Raw genomic sequence first — 23,040 nt, forward strand, 5'->3', positions numbered from 1 at the left:
AAATGAGATAGATATATTGAAACAATTTCCATAGGAAATTTTTCTGAACAGAGGAAAAAGAAATAGAAATCTATTAAAGACAATGGCCTGCCCTGATGCTATGAGTGTATCATACATATTACCCTCTTTTTTAGCCAATTTATAGCCAAGCATCTTGATCAGAAATCGTTCTTTGTCAGTAGCTTTCACACTGAAATCCTATTATTAGATACATATTTTTTCTTACCCATTTTTCTTTAAAATATGGTTAGTGTGACCTACATATCCTAATACTTACCTTGGTTTCTGTCTATATGAATTAACAAAGTTTAATGTTATTGATGTTGTCATAAATGTTCCTTAAGAGTTATACAAGATTAAGCTGAGACCTGCTCAATAGCTGTTTAAAATTAGTTGCCCAAATATAGTGGTAATAAGTGGCTAACACACTCCTGTTGGAAATGAATCCTCACGTCTGTTAAGATTTGTTTGAATAGGTTTCCATCACAACAGGTGCATAATTATTTTATGAGTAAAATATTATCAGCCTTCCAAATTAGCCAGGGCAAAATGCAAGTTGTCTGATTAAATAATCAAACCCAATACTTAAAATGCATTTGATTTCCACAGGAATTTTAAGATGCTAAGTCCCAGTCTATCAGTGAAACTGTGATTGTTTGCAGCAGGCAAGTAGCAGCTTGTAGAGTATCCTGTTTGGTATGTTTTACATAATTCATCCTACATTATACAAGACAAAACCGCTAAAAAAGCATATAATAATAGGTTTTACTTCTAGTCAAACAATTTTAATCTACCAATGAAGGTATTATGCTGTGCATTAAAATCAGAAAAAAAGTGGGCCTGTAATGGAAAATAGTTTGAAAGTGTTCTGCATTCAATTAGGAGGCACACCAGTTTAGAAATATAAAACCTGGTGGTGTTTTTTAAATAATTTAGGTTATGAAGTGGAGGGAAAAAAGGAAAATCCTCTGAATCTGAAGTGCAGCTCGCAGTGTGGAGATCACATATGTCACTAGTTATTGAATAGCTCAGTAAACACAATGACTCAGAGACCCAAGAAATGGGTAAAATCTGAAACAGTAGGTTCACCACAATTGGAAAACTTAGCAGTGCATCTGTCAGATGCACATTATATACAGGTAGCTGTTTGTTTTCGGATCTGAATCCATTTGTCAGTCAAGGCATGCTATGAACCAGGAGATGGGATCTCAAATACAAAACCACAAAGTCAGAGACAGCATCTGGAGGAGCTCCAAGCCACAAAAATTAGGGAAGAAGCACAGAGGGAACAAAAACTGTAAATGCTTGCATGGATTCTGCCTCTATATACATTGAATTTAAATAATTGTGTTGATACATCAGTAATAATAATTGCTGATAAAAATTATAGTCCTTATTTTGGGCAGCAATATGTTTTACTAAATGTGAAATTAAATGCAATTTGTATTAATTAGGGATAATATGAAAGTATGTAAGTGGTTGACATTTCCAACATTTTTAAACATACTACTATGTGTGAAGATACGTCTTTGCATTTGTTTTGACTTGGAAATACTGTAGATTGATATATGATCCTAATGTGTTCTGTGCAAATAAGATCACAGTTCTAACCCCTAAGATCAGAAAATTATTTATAGACAAGGTTCACCGTACTTTGAAATTCAGTTACGGGATTTGATCATTAATGTAACTGTTTACTAGATGACTGTAGTTCTCTCTGAAAGCTGGTATACAGTCTTTTTACAGATACTAAACCAAAACCTCCTGTTAAAATGCAGATGGTGTACTCAGGTTGCAGGATTTCAAAAGTAGTGTGTACAGAGATTTTATGTAGGTTTGTACAACTTCAGTTGTACAGCCTCTTACAGGGGCTTCAAGTTTTGATTGGTAACATCAGAGAAATACAAACAGAGGTTTACTAAGGAAGGTAAAGAAAATGAAATAGGCACAACTTTTTTTTTTCTTTTTTTTTTTTAAATTCAGATTCATTAGGAATCACAGAGTTCTTTTTAACTTGTAACTGAAATAACTTCTTTTTACCTTCACTGCATTATTCTGGTGCCAGGATCCATTTGCCTATGTATTGCTGAGATTCTGTACTAGTCACAGGACGACTGCAGATTTTCTTTTAGGGGCTGTAGTGAATAGAGGGTTCCCACATTAGGGTGTGTTTCTAAATTAATTAACCCTCTTCTCTATTTTGTTGTTGTTTTCTTCACCTTCCAAGGGTATTATAATGTAATTTTGGGTGTCTCAAACTTCAGCTGTAGACAGGGGTGCCCACTTCTGAAGTGTAAGTATTTTTCTAAAAAGACATACTTTAGCCTATCAGGTTACAGTCTGCCACTTTTCAAGATAACAGTGATTGAAAAAGGCACTTTGGGTCTCTCTGCATACTCTCAGATAGCATATCCCACCATCAGACAAAGACGAACACTTGGTGCTAAGAGCTGGCTGTCGGTGGGCCATAGTGAGAAATCTCCATCTGCTGACCTGGATGCACAGAGCTAAAGTTTGGTTAATTTCACAGACAGACAAGTCTCTTCTCTCATTTTTCCTCTTCCTGTTCCCTTCCATGCTTATTGTGCTGGCAAACACTGAGAAAAACACTTTTCTGAATTATAGTTACAGCTATTGGAAGGGCTATGGTGATATCACCTGTGACAAAATATAGATGTTAATTGCACATCAGCTGAATCTACCATAAGAAAGGTACCTAATGACAGCTATGCCTATGTAAAATGTTTGAATGCATTAAATATCGAAATGTTCAAATTTGGAAGTGAGGGAAAACTGAAGTTGTATGTAAAGGAAATGAATGTTGTTTGACTTGTTTTAATTAAATAGTCTAAGCAAAGGAGCAAAGTGTCCCTTGCAGCAGGCCAACTCCAGCACCTGCAGCGTGATCTGTACAGGGAGAACACTGTTCTTCACTGACCAAAGTCAGATCCTACAGACCAGCTGGTGTCATCAATGCCAGGGCTGAGTCTGCAGCTACTACTCAAAATGGTAACATTTGTAGACCCAGTTTCTGTGATGGTTCTTAGCAACCTCTGAGAGGTGTGTATTTTGTTTTTTTTAAACAAAACTAGCATATTATCTTTCATTTGAGTTCTGAAAGGGTTCATTTTCTGTTGTTCGTGCACTCAAGATATATGGTATTTATTTAATGTTCTTGACTGACAGCTAGAGGATAGGAAATAGTGAAATGATACTGTGTGAATTAGAAGGTTAATTGGTAAACTAGGTAAATGCTTTTGCCATGCATACCTATTGAGCCTTTTGCAGTAGTGCTATTTTTTGTTAGTGTCAGCTATGTCATAGCAGGCGTAGGGTTGTACAGTTGGTTAAGCAACTGTGAAAGTCACTCCTCTTAAAGTATATACACTGAATTAATACCTAAAGCAATACTGAGTACTTGAGTTAGTAAAAATCTTTAATTTTTCACATAGGGAAATAAATGTGAATGTGTGTGAGTGAGTGTTGCCTTATAAATGCATTTTCTGTATTGTCTTCGCATGTCAGATTAGTATTCATTCTTATGCAAGCTGATCTTCTTATATGGACTTTTGTTTGTATATGTTGAGTTCATGGTATAACTGAAAGCTTACTGCAAGCTATGCTTTACTGTAAGATGCTGAGGTCCCCTAAATGCAGGACATTCAATGTACACAAGAGCAGAAAAATCTAATCTTTGCCGTTACATATTAAGTTATATGCTAGAATTTAGCTATAAGGGTGCAGTTGAAAACCTTTTTCTGCTAAGGTTATTATCTGTGTGAAACTCAAAGTGGGCAATGTAGGGTTTTGACTGAAATACATCAGCTCTAAGCCTGTGTATACAAACCTTCACACAGATCCAGATTCTCACGTTCACTAGCTGGTGTTGCACATCAGAGAAGTAAATGAAGCTACTTTTACATTAAGGAAAGACAGTTGGTTGGCCCATAGGTATGAGTTCCTATACAGGGTAAACAAATCTTTATATAAAGTCATCAAATACTGTATCCGAAGGGCTAAAGTTGCTGCCGATTCTCTCTCTCATGCCCTGCAGTGGGATGGGGGAGAGAATCAGAAAAAAAGGTAAACCTCATGGGTTAAGATAAAGGTGGTTTAATAGGACAGAAAGGAATAATAATAATGAAAAAGAATTTTATAGAATGAGTGACACACAGTGCAATTGCTCACCACTTGTTGACTGATATCCAGCCAGTTCCTGAGCAGCAGTTGCCCCCCTCCATCCCCCGCCCAGTTTATATACTGAGCATGACGTCATATGGTATGGAATATCCCTTTGGCCACTGTGTCAGCTGCCCTGGCTGTGCCCCCTCCCAGCTTCTTGTGCATCTCCTCACTGGCAGAGCATGGGAAGCTGAAAAGTTTTTAATTAATACAAGCACTACTTAGCAACACTTAAAACTTCAGTGTGTTACCAATGTTATTCTCATACTAAATCCAAAACACATCATTATAGCTGCTACTAGGAAGAAAATTAACTCTATTCCAGCCAAAACCAAGACAGGTATAAAAAGACAAAAACAACCAAACATCTCTTTGACCCCAGCAGTAATCATAAATGGATACAGAGGAACAACGAAGAACAGGGAAAGAATATGCTTTCAGGCTAACATTATGCCAGCCTCTGACTATTTTCATTTCCAAGGATTTCCTGACCTTGATGTGGTTTGTTAGTTTTTTATCAGTCACCTAGATCTTGCTTCCCCCCTTCCAACTATCGTCCAGTCTACCGTTGAGCCTGTATGAATCTTTGAGCCCACAGCATCTTTTAGGAAGATATTCCATGGTTCTAGTGTCCACTGTGCAAAGAACCACCTCAGATGAAAATCAGCTGAAAACTTTTAAAATGATGTTATGCATTTCAGACACAGCTACCTCATATTTTAAGATAGCATAGAAGACATCATCTGAGTCAGTGGGTGTTGGGATGCTTAATGCATTTTTTAAAACATGGACACAGGTCTACCTGCAATAGTAAGAGTCCTAAATCCCTTTAAAAAAAACTATCCCAGAGACACCTAGAGCAAAAATACCCAAGATCTTTACAGATGCCGGCAGACTGCAATTTTGGTGTATATTTAAAATTAATAGAGGGGAAATGAGCATAAAATACATTATTTAAGTGCAAAAGTATTTTGCAGTCACAATCAGCCTTAATCTTAGTGGGCAGTATCTCAGCATCACAGTTACACTGATGTAATTTCTGAGAAACATGTCAGAAACATTGTATCTTTTTGCAATAGGTGTGTTGTTCTAGACATAGCTCATTTTTTTAATAGGACACTTAAAAGGAAGGTGATTAACTTTCAAACCATTTGAGAGAAGTCTCAGCAGAAATTTGTTTTCCCTGCTCCTTCTTCATTTGTGGTTTTCGTTTTAGTGTCTTGTTATGAGGGAAAAATAATGCTGAAATTGCAGTCACTGTAGAAATAAAGTAATGAAAATGCAACTCAGACAATGTTCTATTGTCTCAAGGAGAGAAGAGTTAAGGGATCCTGATTTCTTAAATGCATCCCAGGTCTATGTATAATATATTGAATTAGAATGCTGTTATAATGGAATTCAAAACCTCTCAGTGTGTTTCCTACATGTTCCCAGTGCTTCAAGATTTATTCTGAATTATCTTTAGACTGTGCTTAAAATTGTGCCTAAATTCAGGCCTTTGAATATTAAATTATGTCTTTTGAGTAGGCAATGTTTATGTTTTCATTCTGGGTGATCCTGTTTGAGTGGTAGAATACCTATGTAAGCACGAAAAAATAACATGATACCACTCTCTGGCATGGGACTGTGAAGAATTTCATTAGCAGTGATTCTGTAGCGAAGGGCTGTGTTAAATGTTTTGGTTTGTGATCAACTATGTATACAAATAAATTGAATTAAGAAAATTTCCAACTCTACTTTTAGTTGCTTCTAAGAAACATCTGGCTAAACATAGTCATGCTTGTGGTTAAAGTACAATTATGCCAGAACACTCTTAGAATATGTGTGGAACTTCAGTCTGCAAATGTAGGCCATGTCCTTTGTGCTACGGTTAATGTGAATTAGGAGGTTTTTCTGCAGTTAGAAAACTTGACTGATCATAGGAGCACGACAAACTTGTCATAGAATTCTAATTTGTTCTAGAATGTGTTCAGTTCATTTATTTATTTATTAAATAAACCTTGCGGGAACAACGAGCATAATTTACTTGTTTGGTTTTTGTTTCTCCTGCCCGTACAGTGAGGCTGTGGTTATTTCCAAAGACCTACGATAATTCATATTTGTAGCATTAATAGGTTCTGCTGAATTGGTTTTGCAGATTACTAGGTTGTGTGTAGCAGATAAGAAGCACTTTCAATTTATAACTGTTTGATTATGAAAGAAATTTAGAATAATATTCAGATTTACAAGCCTGAAGCTGCCAATTTTGACCACCTAATGCCATTATTAATGAACATATCAATGGACCTGTTTCAAAGCCCACTGAAATAAGTGTAAATCCTTCAACTGACTTCTGTGGGCACATTTTAAATGTATAAAATGTTGTTGCTTTTCCATACATATCAAAGGCTTTTGACTAAATTGTCTCTTCTCTGATGAAGTAGGAAGTTTCTTCTTTAGAGCTTCCATGACAGACAGGCTATGCTAATGTCCTTGTTTTGCAATAAACTTTGCTTCTTCATTACTTATCACCAGAGGCAATAAAAATCTTCAGAGGCAAATGTAAGTTTTTCATTGATATACTTGTTTGTATTTGTAAGACATGAAAGATGAACATGTAATTAAGATCAAAATTAAAATTTATATTTAAAGTATATAAATCTTGCAGTACTAATACTCCTCATATTTATATTTAGACATTTCTGTGTGGTGTAGCTAATAACTACTAACTAAAAACTCATGGAAGCAACTTATTTAACAAGATATAAAAAGTAACTGCAAGACATCATAAGTCAGAGCATGTTTCACAAGGGCATGTCTCCTCTCTTGTGTATATTGTGCATTCTGGATGCAGCAGAAGAAATGCATTTGGGTTACAATTTTGAGTATAGGAGAAGAGGCAAGATTCCTAGAGTGTTTTGGAGTGGATTCCTCAGTGCTAGCTTTGAGGCAAATGAACTCCAATAATTGAATCTTAATATGTGATTCAATTAGCCTTTTTGATGAAAAAGCTGCAGTGGCACCTATGGAAAGGATCTCTTCCCTTCTTGCACCCATAGATGAAAGTATTAATTCCTGTCCTTGTTCACAAAGACCTTCTTAGTACATAGATGCTGATGTTCAATATAAGGCAGCACATCATCCTCCTCACCCCACAGGAGAAGACACAGTGTTTATATATTTTTTCACCTGTTTTGCACATGTCCAGCTGCTGGAGTACACAGACAAGTTAGAGGGACTTCACATTGTCTCACCATCGCCCCATGTATGTATTTATAGACATTACAGTGCAAGGTGTTCCCCAGTATTTAAAGAGAAGATTCATGTTATTTCTGCAAATACTGTAACAAAAAGCGGAAAAAAAAAAAGAATATTAAAAATCTCCTTTTCTGTAGGTTGCTTTTTAAAATGGAAAACTTAACTGAAACAAGTGATTATTTTTAATCTTTCATTAATAATCTGTAGTTTAGACAATGTGAGAAGACACCACAAAAATCAAAAGCTTCTTTTACATCATGAACTTCTTTATGAAGAAAAAATATCAGCTAACAAAATCACAAGTAACTCTAAGTCTTGTTTTACAGGGAAATTAATGTCATTGCTTTCATACAAGCTATACTCATCAAATAAGATATTAAACTAACTTCCTCTAAACTCAGCTTCCTTCCAGTCATTTTTATGCATGTACATATACAATTCTCTTTCCAGAATAAGATTAGATAGAACAGATATTCAGTTCATCCTTGTGATTGATGATACAATTTTTAATTGGAGAGCTTTTCCTTCCAAACTAGTGCTTTTTTGCACTTGCACTGCAACAGGAAGAAATACTAGTTTAAAAATAATGAAAAATTGTATAGATCACTTGGAATTGTGTCATGTTTACATAATAAAAAAATAAGATTCATTTTGAAGAGTATCATAGTATGCAGAAATCACTTGTTAAAGTTAAAATGGAAACAAAATGATTTTTATCCAGCTGTTCGCTGTTATGAAAGAACAATCAATGAAATGGAGCAATTTCAAAATCAGTCCTGAATTCCCCATTTACATGTTTTTCTCCAGCAGATTCCTAATCTCTTCATGTTAGTTGATAAGATCCTGCTTGCTTCAGACTCTCAGTCGTGACTCTCAACCTTGTAATTCCAGAGAAGGTGCTACCTGTGATTGTATACAAGCAAAACGAAATATTGTTTAACATCTAAACCAGAAAGTTACAAGAAAGTATCTTACGCCTTTTACTGAAGTGTTTTATATGAATATTAGCAATGGCTCGTCATTCATATGTCCGACCATCTATTCCTCCATATCAAGGCACGGGTGCAAATGTTCATCTAGAGCAAAAATATTTTTCTTGTTTTCTGGAAATGAAGGGTAGGGACTTTCCATTGATTTCAAATATCTAAGCTATTATTTAACTAAATTATGATATTGTGACACTGCTAGTGCAGCAGAACTCCATTCAGTAAATTCTATTAATCAGAAGAGAAAAAAAAAAATTGACAGAATTATTCAGAAAGCAAAAGGTTTAGCTAGTGTGAAATGTGGGGCAGTATTTCTCTGTGTAAGCAGCTCAGTCTCAGTTTCATATCTGTAGTTGCACATTAAGCCATAAGCTGCTCATGGAGAGAGGTAAGAATTGAATAAAAAAGTGCATTTAAAATTTCTAATACTATGTACAGTTTTGTACATCAAACGATGCTGTTGGGACAAAGCAGTCTCAGAACTAAAACTGGGATTGTGCTATAGAATATGTGTGTATGTAGGCTTCTTTACTAACATTTTGCATACCTAGCAGAGGTAGATACAGAGAGATACAATGTCATTAAGAACATTATTTTATAATGTTCAACGATAAGATATTTTGCACTTCTCTTTGATGTGTCTGCTATGGATCCACTGAGAATTACAAAATTCAGCCAAAACTGGTGAAAGAATCCGTGTGTTTTGAGGCAGGTTCAGAGATAAAATAATAGGGAAAGTGAACAACTGGCTTCACTTAGTGTTTATGGGAACATGCACATCAGTTCTCACACTGTTGTAAATAAAGGCTATTTCTGCTGAAGTTTCTGGATCTACCTGTATGTGTAAACAATGCAAAGTGAGAATCAGGCCTGCTGAGGTGTTACGTTAAAGTGTAATGAAGAAGCTACCAGCACTGTGAACATTGTTGTTATTGAGAGACTTGATTTTTTCTGGTGTTTAGTGCTTTTGTCCTGTCTTAGAAGGAAAAACTTCAGTTCTCTCCATTGCCCTAGGAGACTTCCCTCTTTTATTATGTGAGAACTGAAAGCATTATAGGACAATTGGCTTGGAATTAGTTGTACAGCCTTTGTAAATGAGAAAAGTTACAGAATTTAACTTTCAAACATTTTTAAAAATTATTTTCTCCTCTCCTTGAGGAGGACATAACCTTGGCTTGCTATTGGTTTTTATGCTTAGTGTGTGTTCTTTGATATGAAAAGGTGAACCAATCTCGTGCCGTTTTAACTTAAGATATTAGCATCCACAAAAAGAAAAAAAAAACCAAGCTGGTAAAGATGATCTATGTGGTGATGTTTGTACAGAGTAGGTTCCCAAAAGTTTGTTCCTGCTGTGACATTTAAGTATTTCTGGCAGTTTCTGGCATCTCAGTGTAGTTTTTTACAGGAGATGAACTGTTATATAATTACTTCATGGTTAGGTGTTTTTTTTTTTTCTGCTTGTCAGCTCTTTTCACTTTCAATACCTGCTTTATCCTTTGGATTTTTTATATTTTAGTATACCATTTCCTTCTGTTGTATGGCCTACAAATACAGTTTGGAATCTTTATTATTCCTGTCCTCAAAGTAACATCCTCCTCATGTTCCACCTCCCCAAGGTAGGGAAGCTCTGTCATTGTATTTAAATGGGAAAAACCGAAACTGCAGGTCAGGATATTTTTTCAGCTCTCTCAAGTCCAGAGTAAGTACCTTAAATGGACGGACCATCTTTCCTCCTCTCCTGTTTGTAATTTTTAATAAAACAAATTTTGCTTTCTGTATAACACCACCATGTTTACTTTGGTGTTCTATGCCCTGTCATACATTCTTCTTAGTTAACAGACTAAAACTACTCATTTTTCTTTTCTCTTTACATCATATTTTAGTGTCTGTATCACTGCACAGATTACTCATAGCCTGTGGCCTCTGCTATATCATTATATTCTAATTCAGGAAGAACAGGTTGGCTGTGAGATTTTAGTGGCAACATATAATATGTATTTCTCTGTTTGTACCCAGTATTATCACATTTCTCACACATAGAGTCTGAACAGCTCGTATTGAGTATGTATGAAACATTTCTAAACCCACTGGTAGCACTAAAGCATTAGTAAATGAGTCTGTACTGACTGCTGAAAAACCCTAGGAATAATTTATTAAAAAATTGTCATCTTCTTTCTTCCACATGCACATGCGTGAATTAACACTTAATATGTACTTCTAGTATTATTTAGAAGGTAAGGTGACAAGTATTTTTAAAGTTTACATATATATATATATGTATAAAGCAAACGATACCAAAGTAGAATTTTATGTAAGAGATAGTAACAAAATCTCTAAACATAGTTAAAGTCCTCCAAAGCTTGTGTCAGATACAGTTCTTCTTTTCATGTGTGTTAAAGAAAATAAAGAGTCCAAGAGATTTGTTGGAATTCTGTTTTTTTGCTGAGCGCGGGTTTGGAGGAGGGGGAGGCTGAAGCTCTGGCTAACATCACATTCTTTCCTACATTCCTGACATGGATTACATTTTAGGACTCAACTGTGGATTCACCATATCCCTAAAAATGGGGCGACGTATCATCGTGCTGCTCCATGAGCTGACCAGGGACTACTCAATCCAATCCTTTGCCTGGCAGATCACTTTGACAATTTTGGAGATGTTTGGCAGTAACTTGTGAATAGTTTATGTTGATCGGGTCAGTGCAGTGTCCTTTCTTTTGGATGTATTAATTTACTGTGATTAGAACTGTTGCGAAAAACAGTCAAGGAAGAAAACCTCTGAATGTAAGATATTCCTCAGGAAACACTTGAGAATTGCTAAGAAACAACAAAAGAACAAAAAGTCCAGCAAATACATGAGATAAAAAAATGCTAAAGGCCATGACAGAAACCTCAGAAGAGGTGGCTATTTGCAGGAGCAAATCTGAGATACAAGCATTTGCTGGGAAATGCTAAGGCAGGTAAGTCTGTCTTAGTTGCCATCCAATAATGACAAATCTTTAGGGGAAATAATCAGCTGGATTACTATTCTTGTGACTAAATTTGTTCGTAATGCAAAATAAAATCTTCTATGATTTGTGAAGTCTGAGGAAGGGATAAATCCTTCCAGTTCTTTTGAGAAGGGAAAAAAACAACTGAGTGTGACACTAAATAGTTGAATAGGGCACAGTTGATCCTGAGCACTCAGAGGTGCAATGATAAAGTAAGGACCTGTGAGGGCACTTAGGCCCACAGGCTCCTGTCTCTAGCCCAGCTCAGTGTCAGGGAGAGATCTGGATGTGGATCACTCTTTTGCACGGGTACTGTCTCCCCATATGTGTGGACGGGATGAAAACCTCAGTATGATCCAAACTAAAGGATGGAGAGTGCAGGGCCCTGGTGATTGCTGTGGGACATGCCCGCAGCACAGAGCCAGCGCAGTGGCTGTGGTGACGGAGGTGCAGTGAGCCCTGCAGTCCCAGCTCTCTGCCCTCTCCCTCACCTGGCTGTGGCCATACTGACATGGGAAAATGAAGGGTCAGCATGGCCTTACTCAGGTAATTTCATTTCCACTCAGCTACATGCAATTTTATGGCTAGTGTAGGAAAGACAGTCTGTCCTATGATAAGTTTAGGATTGTATTAAAATTATCCTCCAAATCATGTTAGTTTAAAATTGTTCCCACCTAAGAAATGGCTTAAGCATCCACCAAGGTTTAGTATATGTGAAAAAGGGTGAATCCTGCAGATTGTCAGTAAAGCATTTTCATCCTTCTCATAAGCATAACTAACTTAAGCTTTTTTTTTTTTTTTTTTTTAAATCTAACAGATTTTGCCCTACAGAATGTTTTCAGTAGTTCCTGATATTAATTCCTGTTAGTGTTTATGGATCTAGGGTATTAATTTTTCTTTGCTCCCAGCTTAAAACTCAGAATAATTTTGAGACATAAGGAGGGGGTGTTCTAACACCTTCACAAGAGAAGCTGTCCAGTGTGGTTTGCATGCTGGACATGTTTGCTGTGCTGCCTTCTGCACTGGGATGCTACAAAGCACAATGGAAGCATTTATAAAACTTTTTATTGACTAAGGACTGGACAGTAGCATATGGGAACATCAACAATTGCTAACTGATCATGAAATAAAGAAATTTCAGTATTCAAGTGTTATAAAAAGAAGGGGGGAAAAAAAGTCATTCAGAACTTAGTCATATTGGTTCAGCTGTTGTAACCAAAGACTGACAAGATAATAGAGGTCTTTGTGGCTGTTTTCTACTGAAATGCTTTATCTTTATGATGCACTTGGGGCCCTTTAGAGTGGAAAGCTTTTTAAACTGCTGTTGGAGTTAGAACTCAAATTAGATGCTATTGCAATGGCAAGGGGGCTCCTTAGTCAGGCAGCCCTCACAAAGTGACTTTTATCTTCGAAGCCCTTCCATTAGATTGTTACTTTCTTCTGTTTTCCCTGTTTATTTTTGTTGACTTTTGCTGCCCTATTTTGTGGCATTTAAAAGGTGACCCAATCAAAAAAGGGTAAATGCTAAATGCTGGACAGAGCCTGTGAAGTAGAGACATCACAGCCTATCTGATGTGTGCTGCAGACTGCCGTGTTAGACAGAATGGTTTAACCAGGTTATCTCCGGGCAGCTAAGATCAAATACACTTTCTTTTATGTCTAGCATTGTGTTTTTGCTTTCTTTTCAAACAATGTCCATTAAAAAAAACCAAACCAAAACAACAAAACTATCAGAGGAATTGATTCATAAAAGCTCTTTTTTTAAAAGAAAAAAATTAAATGCTGAACTTGCTTAACATTATTCAAAATAAGTTTTGATTGTTGGTTTAATTGCTTTGGTTGATGATACTTTGGAGCTGCAGTTATGTGATTTAAAGCCCCTCTTAGTTTCTGGCAAAGTCCACAATTCTTTCTTGCATTACAGTCTCTTGATTTCATAAAAGTCACACTATGTGTTTATTCTGAAAACGTAACAGGACTAATCATTTGTGATTTATTAATTTGTATTTCCTGTAAGTATATGGGGCAAAAGTTAGTTTAGATGCAGTGCATAAACACGGCTGATATTTGTCATGCTTTCACTAATCACAGAATTCAAGAGAACCAATAATACTTTGCAGCTGTGTAGAGATTCCATGCAAAGATCTCAAAGCACTTCAGAAGAATTAACTAACCAGGCATAAAACCCTCTGACTGGTAGCGTTTTACTCTGTGTGCATGTTGGGAAACTAAGGCAAGGACATTCAAGAACCCACAGTAATTCTGTGTTGCAGCTAAGAATCTGACTTCAGCAAGCTTTGGATCATTCCTATAAATTTTGGCTTATTTATGACTCCAGTATTTTGTCTTTTACTTACTTGATAGAATATGTGCTTTTATCTTGTTTTCTTTTGGTGAGTGTCAAAGAGATTAGTTTAAATTATACTATGTAAGTCTAGGGGTCTATTTTTTGTTATTCCTTCACATTTTTTTTTCCTTACCAGCAGTTATTCCTCTGCCTCTATCTCATGACAACTTGCTACAAGGACAGTTCCAAATTTAACATTGAAAACCCTCCTGTATTTGTTGACATGCAGCTACATCTGTGTATAGACTAAATATGCAGTAAGAGGTAATAGAAGTTTTGTAAGGTGGTAAACCAGAGGTTGCTATAGGAGCTATAGTTATAATTTTTTTTCAGTGCTTAAAGAAATCTAGGTAGATAAAATACAAAATGATGATTATTAAATTCATGAGAAAATTAATGAAGATGTTTCTATTACTTTGTGTACTGGAATTTATGTAGTATTGTGGTGGGTTTCAAAAGAAAGGTTTTGCCACAAGCAGATTTCTTTCTAAATGTAATTTTGGACCACAAGTTGAACTCTTCCCTCTTTTTCAGCAGATTTATAGCTACTTTTTATTTTCTCACTCCTGGTTAGATTGACCTATGACCAGAATTTCTCAAAAGTTCTCTTTGATGCCTTAGTTCTGTTCAATCTAACCATTTTATCTCAATTTGTGCTCAAAAGCATACAAAAAAAAAGGGTAAAACAATAAGCACACAAGGAAAAATTAAGATATTCTACAATGAAATGATTTTTCAGCTTATGATTATAATCACAAAAGCAAGAATATATAACCAAAGAACTATTAAAAAAAAAAAAAAAAGAGTATTTTTTCTGAACTTTTTATGAGACTTACTGTTATATTTTAATTTTAAAAAGGAGTTCTTAAACACTATCAACTTCCCACCAACACTCAAAATTTAAAATACTGCTGGTAAAGGGAGTTAATGGATCAAATTCACTATATCCGAAGTCACTGAAATAAAGGCCCCTAAGAAAAATGTGTCAATTTTAAAGGTCTTTCCTAACTGAAGACCATTTTGTGATAGAGCCAAAGGTTAATAAAATCAGTAGTGAATGTAGCAATTTTACAGATAAGCTATTCACAACAAGTGTAGTTACTTGAATAAAAAGCTAATTCAGTTCTAAAATGCCACATGCAGTAGCAGTGAATAGCTGCTTTTAGGTGCTTTCTGGAGGAGGATAAAATACAGAATCACAGCACTCTTCTTTTCCAGCATCCCTGGCTGCCTGTAAATTGCTGTGAATGGGACTGTAGGCTGACAGGCTCTATTAAGACAAACTGCCTTTCTCATCGGAGAGATAAAATAAATCAGGTGTTTAGTCAAATTAAAATACTTCAGATGGAGCAGGCCCTGGGGAGCACTGATCCACCTGACAAATCTGAGAGAAACTCAAGACAGATGTGTTTTGGGGATAAGGAAGACCCCATGGAAAAAAAAAATGCACTGCTGTCTTCGGAGTAAGAGAATAGGATTAGAACAGAAAGTGAGCTGTGATATATAATATCTTATGGAAGCTGGCATATATACTGTATATTTTTTACAAAGCTTTTTTGTTTTATCTGTATTTATGGCAAATACATTTTACAGATAGCTATATTTTTTATTTTATTTATAGACATTTGTAGTCAGCAGAAGCAGTTTATTTACTGGTAATGAGTTTAGGAATCTCATTGCTTGCTGCAGTAAGTGGATGTGAAACAGATGATGATGGCACACAGCTACTGATGACCTCTCTTGGCCCAACCCGATCAGCTCAATCTGGTCTGCATTCTGAGCAAGTTGGTTTTTATTGATATTTAAACTGTGAAATAATGGTTGGGATTTTCCACTCTAAAATTAAATTATACCTCTCCCTCAGCTGTTCATACAACAGCATTCTGCATTTGTGCTTTTTCTTGTCTTGAACAGTGTTCAGTTAGGTGTCTTGCAGCTTCGTGGAGGTCTCCTTATTCTCCAGGAGCACACCGTGCATTTTGTGGTCATCAGTTCTATTCTGTTGTTGGATTACATAGCGTAGTACAAATTAAAGAGTAGAGTACTTTAAATGGGGTCATTCGTTTCAGATGTGCTTCTCTGGGGGTGGGGGGAAGGAAAGAAAAACAATTACTATGAATTTGAATTCCTGAATAAGAACAGTTACTTCTTCCTGCTATTCTATAGAAGAAGAAGAAATGACCTTATGAATTTGCTGCAACCTTATCAAATGGTTCTAACTAATCATAGCAAAACAATCAAATTTTGTGGCTTTAGCAGGCACTTTTTGTCGTAGCTTTCTACTTGTATTATGAAGCAAGTACAAAGTATACAGAATAACGTGGGAATGGAATAGGAGATTAATATCTGCTTTGGGTGTGTAAAATATTTTATGACTGTAAGATCAGAGGCCTGCGTTACAATGCCAAAGCTGCCTGACAGATGTGCAGGTCTCAAGCTGTGGTTTCCCAGGTGGCCGTGCATGGCAGTCAGTATCATTTGAGGCAGCAGGTTTCCTCCCATTGCCTTTCTAAAATAGGTGGAGAGGTTGATCTCTTTTAGTCATGATGGGCAAGGGAGTTTTTCTTTGGCCGAACAGTCTTTCCTCCATGAGAATGAATTTCAGTATATGATAATGTATTCAAAAGCACCTAAATAACCTTTGATTCATGGTGAAAAATCTTCAAGACTGTATAATACAGTTTAAGAGGGTTAGGTTAAGTCTATACTGAAGCTGCACATAATTGAACTGGTGTCAACAGCGTGGAGCTCAGTACAAGCTAATGGATCCTGGCAAGGCAGTGCAGACATTTTCATGGTTACATACCCACCTAAGCTTACTTTCAAAAATATTTGTTGTTATTTTGAAACAGTTTTTTGCACAGAACTCTTTTATTGCTTCAGTCGTGCATATCACACTAAAGTTTTACAGTGGGTTAGTTTGAACAGCAGAGTGTCCTTCAGCTTTAACTTCATGCATCCACCATACTTCTTGTGACTAAGAACACTGATAACCATTTCTAAAATTTCTGCTACAACAGGAGTTACTCATTCTTCCTTGTCTGGAGACCTGTGTCACATATATACTGAATTAAGATTTGGCACTGCAGGGTACTGAAAGATCAGTTTGTTGCAGACTGTTTTAAAACTAAGTAGTAGTGGCTAAGAAAGTGAATATTTTCAGTTCTTTTTCCTGTTAAATGCAATTAAGAAATGTACAAAAAACCACGTACCCTTTGTATTTCGGAGCTTGCGTTGTTAAGAGTGCATGACTTAAGCCATGCAGTTTCTTATTCCCTAGAATGCAATTGTAGACAGAGCTTTTCTTGTGTGCTGCTTTCGCAAATGAAATTCTGTTTAAGAATAATATTTGTCGCATCATAGCAGTAGAGCAGTAGAGCATCTTGGGTTTGAGGCCAGCTTGGCAGGAGTCTGTTTTGTCTTCCCTCTCCTTATGAAACCTGTCAACCTCTTTCTTCTCTTCCCTAGAAGATATCCATCTTATTTTTGGGAAGAAGGTGGAGTCATAATTTTGGTGACAGTTTCTCCATTCCCTCCCAGGTCCTGTTCCTCACACATTTTCTTCCTCTTCAAAAGTCCTGTGGCTTCTTTATCACAGTCTTCTATTGTGAATGGAGGAAAGGAAAGATGTGAATATCCTCTCTTGCGTGCAACTTCTCATATCATTGTGACAGATTACAGACCTGACTAGTTCTTGATTTGGTTCGCTTCTTCTCTCTCAGTTTTCCAGTACAACGTAAAATTGCTTCATTTATCTGACTCTCAACTGTAAACCACTTTCAGATGCTCTTCCAATATTCCTGAACTGCTACCCTACTCTAATTATATTACCTCTTATAGAGCTGTGGGTCTGAGGTGCTCACACAAGGAAATGCAGTGTATGGCTCAAATTTGGAGCTGACATTGCTGTTTGTGACAGAGTAATATGTTCATACGTAGGATGGGATATTTTTGCATAGATTTGCAAAAGGACCCTGTAGTCTCTACTTAGGAGACCCATGCAATCTTCCTATAAACAGGCCGTTAAGCATCATTAGGGCAAAGAATAAATGTACCGTAGTTTCATATTAATTAAGTACCCTCTGTAGAGTAAACTTTGAAAGTTAAATGAAAATTTTTAAGCCATTTTCTCAGGTTAGCCATTTCTCTTAGGGACAAGTAGAGCACATTTTTAATATGCATTCCGTAACCAAAGATTACATTTACCCAAGTGACCTACCAGATATATGGGTATTTTAGAGAAATGATCAATAAACTATTAAATTGCTTCTTCCACTGAACAGCATCTTTTTTTTTTTTTTTTTTTTTTTTAAGCATTTTTACATACTTGGGTGAAAAAAACAACAAAATATATATAGTGAGGGAAAATGATGTCTAATAAACTGTTAATGTATTTATCACACTTGGCAGATTTAGATGGAAAAGTTATAGGGATTTGTACACAGTGCATTGTTAATTACTCCTGTCAGAAAAACAGAAATGGTCTATATCTTTTCTGCTCCAAGTTTTATTATATTCTGCACTGCTTAGAGCACAGCAAAGCTTCTTTTGGGGTCTCTTAGTATAATACATATTCAAGCTGCCACTTGAAATAAACATGTTGGTGATTGAGCCATTTTCTTTGTGAATATTGCTTGGTAACTATTGTCTGTCTCATATTTACAGTACATCTTTCCTGCACATTTAGGTACACCAGAAAGCCTGGCAGAAAAAGAGCGACAGCTCTCTACTATGATCACCCAGCTGATCAGCTTACGGGAGCAGCTCCTGGCTGCCCACGATGAACAGAAAAAGCTGGCAGCCTCACAAATTGAAAAACAACGGCAGCAAATGGACCTTGCTCGCCAACAGCAAGAACAGGTGAGGCTCCAAGAAAGAAACCTGTGAAAATGTTTCATGCAGAATGCTTATTGTAAACACTGTCCTGCTTGGTGTTTCCTCTCATCTTTTGATAAAAGAGCTTAAATATCTTCAGAAATTACACCTGTTTCCAGAAAGAGGAAATCTTCTTGGATCCGGAGGAAAAAAAACCCCAAACGATTTATTTCCTAGAATCAATGGCATTTAATAGATTTCACAGTTCTTGTTTCTTGCCCTGAGATGCGATTTTGGGAGTCACAAATAAGCCAGACTATAGCCATTATTTAATTCCTCACCTTTTTGGAAAGAAAATAATTGAACCAGAAACCTTAAGCAGCCTCAAACCTTCAAATACCTTCTGTGAGTAAGGTCTGATTTTTTTGTTTTAAATTTTTGTAAAGATGCAGTTGTCCAAAGAGCTGTACTTTTCTCATTGTACAGAAGTGTAACAACAGTGATCCCATACACTAGTCCCCTAGGCATTAGATCAGACAGATCCAAATTAATGAGTGGTTTTTAGGAATCTGACATTATTACTAGAATTATCTTTTCAGTTAAATGTATTTTATAGGATATATACAGCAATATATGCTCTGTTGATTTTAATGAGTTGTGACGTCTGGTATTTTATGTGCTTGAGTATTTGCCCACATGTAGGGATATGGACTCATCCTCTAATGGAAAATAACATAAAGGAACACTGTAAAAAATCAGAAGTTAGAATGTCATTTAGCCATCCAGAGATGACACAGTAATTAACTATTGACACTTGTGAATAAGCTAGCACAAATTAATCTTGACACATTTGCAGACGAGTGATATCTTACAGTGAACACTTTGTAATTATATTTCAAAATGAAAATTAAATGACACTTAAAACTAGGTTGTCATGCTCAATGAAGCGAGCATGTAGCTCAACCGATAGGCAAATAAAATTCAGAATTTGAGCCACATGGTGCTTGTGCACCCTACTTTACTGTGTCAAGCCTATACATCAAGACTATGCTATGGTAATTGCATTGCAGGGTATTGGATACATTTTCTATCACAGTACTGTTCCATCTAAGAGGAACCATTGACATTAGATGCTTCCTCGTATATTTCTGTTTTTCATCAGGAAATGCCTATTCAAATGGTATGATACTGTCCATAGAGGTACAAAAAGCTGTTCACAGGCAGTCTGAACTCTGGCAAATCAGTGCCTTTGGACATATAAAAAAAGATCTCATCCTTGCCTTGGCTATAGCTTACCAACATCAGATACTGTGTGTCTATGAAAAAAGATTAAAGTACTCAAAAGGAATTAAGTACTTTGAGAGTGGTAAAATACTAGAAGAGGTTGCTCAGAGAGGTGTTAGATGCCCCATTCTTGGAAACATTCAAGGTCAGGCTGGATGAGGTTCTGAGCAACCTGCTCTAGTTGGAGATGTCCTTGCTCATTGCAGGGGGGTTGGACTAGATGACCTTTGAAGGTCCTTTCCAACTTGAACTATTCTATGATTCTATAATTCTATGACCCCTGACGCAGCTTCATGCAGTATCTGATTTTGATGCGAAATTACAGATATTTTTTTTCTGAAGCTGACTATCATTATAATCTTTCTGTTACCTTCACTGAGATTTTGGCAGGAGGGACAACATAGACATAAACCCAACAAATCTTATATTTAGTGACAAGCACTACACTTAGAAGATGGAATAGCACAATTGGTGTGTTACTCATTAGAAACAGTAACTCAAGCACTCATACAGGTTTTAAACTGTTCTCTGTAGGACAGTTACCATTAGAGTTGCTTTTCCAAGCATAGACACTGCTGCTGACCACTGATATAACAAGAAATGACCTGAGGAGCTAGGAGCTGCCCCAGGGTTACCTGAGCACGCATGCTGCTGGCTGTTTGAACTACCTTTTTCACTAGCAGTCCAGAGCCTGCTTCTTCAGTCTTCATTCACCATATTTTTATTGACTTTACTGGGAGATATACCCAGAAATATTTGAACGTCAGGCTTATAAATGGAGTAGTACGCTATGATAGTTGCTTAATTCCTCTTCTGTGTGGCAATTTACCTTGATCCAGTCCCAGAGTCACATAGACCTCCATTTGTTTCTTTGAGGTCATATGCAAGACTTAAAATATGTATGAATTTTGTCTCCCATACAAAAGTGAATTTCAACTCTAGCCATGAAAAAAATGGCAGAGCTATTTCCAGGTGACAAAGTGAGAGATGAAAGAAATGACAGACTTTATCTCTGTGTGTGCACAATTACAAGCTGTTAATATGTAACTGCGGATTCCTTAGGAGTTAATCTGAACAGTTTGCAGTAAAACTATGTGATTGTTTATTTCCAAATCAACCTTGCTACAGTTCTGTAATTTTTTTATCATTAAAACATTTTACTTAGCTTTCTCTGTTTATAACAGAAAGAGTAAGCACGCTCAACAGATAGTGGGGAAAGAGACCAGGAGGGTTTTTGCCAAAACTGAAGCAGTGGATTTGAGTGACCAAACTACCTTTGTCACCATCTTCTTGCTGTTTTATGTGGTTCCTCTGCTCTAGATAAATATTTATAGGAGGGGAAATTATATTTAAGAAATGAAGGTAGCAGAAGTGCTGAGACTGAGGTTTCCAGGAAACACAAATCTTGTCCTTGTTCCAGTCTGCTGCACAGTTGGACTTTCTGTGATCCTAAAGCAGAAGTCCAGTTGTTCCCCAGCTCCGTGTTACCACTGCAGGGAGCAGCTCAGCAGTCTGAGGGCAGGATCCTCTTTCCCTTCTGCTCTTGCATACTGGTTTGGGATGGTTTGTAGCAATCATGGTGAGAGGGGTGAGGGTATATCTGGGACAGATTCTGTCTCCTTAGTCTCTTAGTGCTCCCTGCCCTGAACACTTGCCTCTCTCCATCTATGTTAGAGAAGGGATTTAGTGAACTTTAACCATCTAGATCCCTTAGTGAATCTACCAAATGAGGGTAAGAATATCTACATATTTCACAGGGTTGTGTTGAGGATAAGTTACTGAGCATGAGGTACTGCTTTTACACAGAATGAGACCCTTGTGTACTTCCAAGGAAGACTTGGAGATTTACAAGTGAAGTAATGTGCTGCTCGTTGTGAATGAAGTTAGAGAAGCTTGCCCTAGGAGCTTGTGCTGAATAGTGAAATATCCATAAATACTAGCTAAGGCTCCAGTTCAGCAAAGCAGGAAAATGTGTGTTTAACCTTAAGCACCTGAGTAATCCCATCCCATTCAGCAAAGCACTTAATTTTAAGCATGTGTTTCATTCCCATTGTAGCTAACAGTAATGCATCATAGTCAAAGATCACCACAGGCTTAAATGCTTTGTTGAATAGTGATGAGATTATTCACACGCTCACAGCTAAGCCCGTGTTTCTATGCTTTCCAGAGTTGAGGCCTAAGTGCTTAAAATACATATTTCTTACTGGCTAACTAGATTGTTATGTTGCGTTTAAATTTAAAACGTTCACGTCACATATGCAGATACTTCTAAAGCATCCTTCATTTAAAAAAAAAATTAAATTATAATAAAAATATAACAAAGAATAACTAATAACTTAGGTTTTGCTCAAAAATATTGATGTTTCATTATTACTATTTTAACTTAATAGAAATTTTATTTCTAACAGATTGCAAGACAACAGCAGCAACTTCTGCAACAGCAGCACAAAATCAATCTACTGCAGCAGCAAATTCAGGTCAGTGTGTTTTATTGCTCTCTTCTGATTATACTTAAATTCCATTTATGGAGAGGGAAGGATCTGAAATAAAGCAGCCACCTGCTTTACTAACAAGCCTCAGTAAAGATGTTCTTTATGGAGTGTCTTGTGTCTTAGAAAATTATTGTCAAACATCTTTTTGGTGGAAAGAGCTTTTCTTTAATAAGCACAGTTTTCTTCTAAAAGTTATGAACTGTTTCTTAAATCTTGTCTTTTAATTCTGAAATCTGCAATCAGTTTGACTTGTATTGTGCTAAGTAAAAGCAGATTCTGAATCATTGTTTATAGAACTTATTCTACAGAGGTGAAATTGACTTTATAAGAAGGTTAGATGAATGTTTTCCATTTCATTAACTGAAGCAAACATCTAAAGAATAGGATAATAGGCACTGAGACAGTACTGAGTCCCTGTGACCGGTCTGCTCATGTACGAAGACCCACAGGTATATGTGTCCCGTGTGCCTTGGGCGTAACTGAACCTTTGTGGATCTGGCAGTGTTTTGGAGGTATTCAGTTATCTGCACTTGTACTCAGAACCTGGTTTAATTTTGTGCAAATATATGTGGGTAGGGACTGACATGTAGGTAGAGGCATTATTTACATGTGACTGTGTTACATTCTTGGCTTCCCACTTTGCTTGAAAGCATTTCCATGGGCCTGCTCTTTGATTTAAATATTTTGCTTTGGTCTGACAGATGATTGTG

The 23,040-nt window shown here is 36.5% G+C and overlaps 1 protein-coding gene across 17 annotated transcripts in view; it reads left to right on the forward strand.

Annotated features, from left to right (window-relative positions):
* The window catches only part of SOX6 (SRY-box transcription factor 6), a 384,531-nt gene that overhangs the window by 211,515 nt on the left and 149,976 nt on the right, over positions 1–23,040 (forward strand). For all 17 annotated transcript variants that reach the window (XM_065066134.1, XM_065066139.1, XM_065066137.1 and 14 more), the window contains 2 exons: positions 18,427–18,599; positions 22,247–22,315. In XM_065066134.1, coding sequence (XP_064922206.1) covers positions 18,427–18,599; positions 22,247–22,315 — 242 coding nt within the window. The remainder of the gene's footprint in view (positions 1–18,426; positions 18,600–22,246; positions 22,316–23,040) is intronic.

The sequence above is a fragment of the Columba livia genome, chromosome 5, assembly GCF_036013475.1.
Source record: "Columba livia isolate bColLiv1 breed racing homer chromosome 5, bColLiv1.pat.W.v2, whole genome shotgun sequence".
Classification (NCBI taxonomy): Eukaryota; Metazoa; Chordata; class Aves; order Columbiformes; family Columbidae; genus Columba; species Columba livia.